This window comes from Grammomys surdaster, unplaced genomic scaffold, assembly GCF_004785775.1.
Source record: "Grammomys surdaster isolate TR1022 unplaced genomic scaffold, NIH_TR_1.0 252, whole genome shotgun sequence".
Classification (NCBI taxonomy): Eukaryota; Metazoa; Chordata; class Mammalia; order Rodentia; family Muridae; genus Grammomys; species Grammomys surdaster.
In genome coordinates, this window is record NW_021604693.1 from 1,721,844 (window position 1) to 1,724,876 (window position 3,033).

A 3,033-nucleotide genomic window follows, 5' to 3' on the forward strand; every position below is an offset into this window, starting at 1 on the left:
GAGAGAGAGAGAGAGAGAGAGAGAGAGAGAGAGAGAGAGAGAGAGAGCGCGCGAGCTCAGTAGTTAGTTAAAAGGACTTACACGAGGACCCGAGTTCAGTTCTTAGCACCCATGCCAGGTGGTTTACAGCCACCTGTAATTCTGGCTTCTAGTGTTCCACCCCTTTTCTGAGCTTATATACACACACACACACATATGTAAATGATAAAAATAAAACTATATAGGCAAACATGAAGCTATTTCACTCATGGAATTTGGTATAAGATAAGTACATGCTACCTGGAAATTACAGCCTCATTAACTAGTCCTCAAACTTTCCATCCTCCTGTCTTAGCCTCCTGAATCCCAAAATGGCAAGCTTGGTGCAGTATTCTTTCCTTCCTTCTTTTTTAAGATTTATTTTTATCATGAGTTCACTGTCACTGTCTTCAGACACACACTAGAAGAGGGCATTGGATCCCATTACAGATGGTTGTGAGCCACCATGTGGTTGCTGGGAATTGAACTCAGAACCTCTGGAAGAACAGTCAGTACAAGTAGGATTTTCTTAAAGTTCTTATGAAAGACTGAAGACACTTAAAATCAGGAGTAAGGAGCTGGGTGTGGCTGGGAACATATTTTAACCCAGCACTCCAGGCTAGCCAAGGCTGCTAGGAGACCCTGTCTCAAACAGGCAAACAAAAAATTGGGAGTAAAGGGCATTATGCTTAAGAGCCCTTGTTTTTGCAGAGAACCCCGCTCCCAGAACCTACTCAGTGGCTCACAACCACCTATAACTACAGATCCAGGGGATCTCACAACCTCTTCTGACCTCCACTGGCACTGCATATAGGTGGTTCAGGCATACCCGTATGCAAAATACCGATATGCATCAAACCGAAAAGTAAAGGCTTGATGAGTGGCTCAGCAAATTAAGGCATTTAGTGTCTACCTTGATTACCTGAGTTCAGTCCTCAGGACCCACGTGAGTAGGAGAGAATGTACAAATTGATCTCTGCCTCCCCGAAGCACACCATGGCATACAATAATTAAACAAAAAAAACCTGGGAATATGGATCCCAGCTTCACAGGAGGATCCCAAGTTCAAGGCCAGCCTGGGCAGCTTAGTGAGACCCTGTCTTAATATGTGAGCTAGGAAGGCAGCTCAGCAGTAAAGCACTGAAGTGTACCCATGATCTAACACTGCACTATGTACCTGTATGTCACGGCACTTGCTTGTAAAGTCTGAGGCCAAGTTTGAAATCAGTGCTCTCTGAATACCAAAGGCAGGAAAAGCCTTTATCCTGTCTCAGATGCCCATGCACTTAATATATGTTAATTATGCCTACATATGAATGTATGTGTATATATGCATGCTGGCACCAGGGGCAAGAGGATGTCCTATACCTGGGAGCTGGATTCAAAAATGGCTTTATGTAGAATTGAACCCTAGCCCTGTGCAAGAACAGGAAGCATTCAATCAAGCCAATGTTTGAGATTACTTTTCCAGGCTAAAATGCAGCATACCAGGACGCAGTCTTTTAAGTCACCACACTGACAGTCCCATGCTTGTCCCCAGGCTGTTTGGAATGGACCTGAATAAAATGACCCTCAGGAAGATGGCAGCACTTCGAGTCACAAAACCATACCTGGATATTGGGTGCTGAGCAGTAATGCAGAGAACATGGACCAGACCAGGATGTTTATTCTCTCAGCTATGAGGCACTTGGAGACAAGATCATTCAAGATCATCCTCAGAAACCAGCTAAGAAACCTGTCTTCGGTCAGGAGGCCCACTAAGTACAGGTTGACGAAGTATGATCTGAGACCTTTGATGGAGCTGCAGCTGAGTCCTGGATGTTTCCATGGGTCAAGGTTACCACCTACTGGCTAAAGTGTAGAATTACAGCCAGGCTAGACACCAACAATTATTTGTGCATAGTACAAGAGATAGCAAGCAGGAGTCCCTGCAGATAGGCCATGCTGCTTCCTGCATATCCTTGGAAAATCTTGTCAATTTTGTCTCAAAATTGTACTCAAATCTGGGCTGAGGCCCCAGAGACACAAATGAGGCCTAAAAAGGTATAAACCTGTCTGGAAAAGTGGACCAGTTGGAAAACCAGTATGCGTGAAACCCTGGACCCTTATTTGTTTTCAACATCTTGAGGGCAGCTAATGGCTCACATCCTGGGTGAAAACTAGGTCCTAATTCCCAGCAACCACATGGTGGCCCGCCACCATCTGTAATGGGATCTGATGATGCCCTCCCAAGAGGCTGCACTTAACTCATACAGGATACTCATATACAATGTTAAAATGGCCTGGAATAGAGCCAGGCATCAAGCATGAGGGTCAGAAATGCACATTCACGGGTTCAATTATAAAAGCAGCATGTGGCCAGGGATAGTGGCACATTTAACCCTAGCATCCAGGAGGCCAGCCTAGTCAGTGGGGGGAATTCTTCCCCTAAAAACCTTTGGAGTGGTGGCAGCCTTAACCAAGTGTAGCTCAGAATTCCTAGTCAGGGCTGTCTCTAAAAGCTCCCCCCACCCCCCCACCCATTCCCAGCTTTAATCCCCATTAAGCCCCGCATCCACCCACAGCCTCTAGCTTGAGACCCTGAAGCTTCTGCAGCCTAGTGATGCAGACCACATAAATAAAGCCATAAAGCTGTTAAGTATACAAAACCAAGAGCTAAATAGCAAATATCTGCCTCAAAATGGGCTAAGGAGCCTGCAAGCATGCAGTTCCATCCCTAGAAAACCACAAAACCCAGCCAAACCCCAGCAGGAAGTAAATAAAAAACCTGAAAGCAAAGTTGAGAACAAGACTTTATTGAAACATTAAATTCGGGGTTGGGGAGGAGATGGCTCAGTGGTTCCAGGACCTTGGCTCACACCCACATGGCAGTCCAGTTCCAGGGAACCTTCATCTGGATTCCAAAAGCAGATAAACAGGAAAAAATGAACTGTTTGAAACACCAGCACAGTACCTGGAGACCTAATTATTTCTGCCCTGGGCACTTAGCTGCCATGTTAGCTATATAAGACACAA

General features: G+C 45.5%; 1 protein-coding gene across 3 annotated transcripts in view; it reads left to right on the plus strand.

Moving 5' to 3' along the window:
* The window catches only part of Nlrp12 (NLR family pyrin domain containing 12), a 28,161-nt gene extending 25,365 nt beyond the window's left edge, over positions 1-2,796 (plus strand). For all 3 annotated transcript variants that reach the window (XM_028775080.1, XM_028775082.1, XM_028775081.1), the window contains one exon: positions 1,559-2,796. In XM_028775080.1, coding sequence (XP_028630913.1) covers positions 1,559-1,646 — 88 coding nt within the window. In that variant the 3' untranslated portion in view covers positions 1,647-2,796. The remainder of the gene's footprint in view (positions 1-1,558) is intronic.
* The last annotated feature ends 237 nt before the right edge of the window (positions 2,797-3,033 follow it).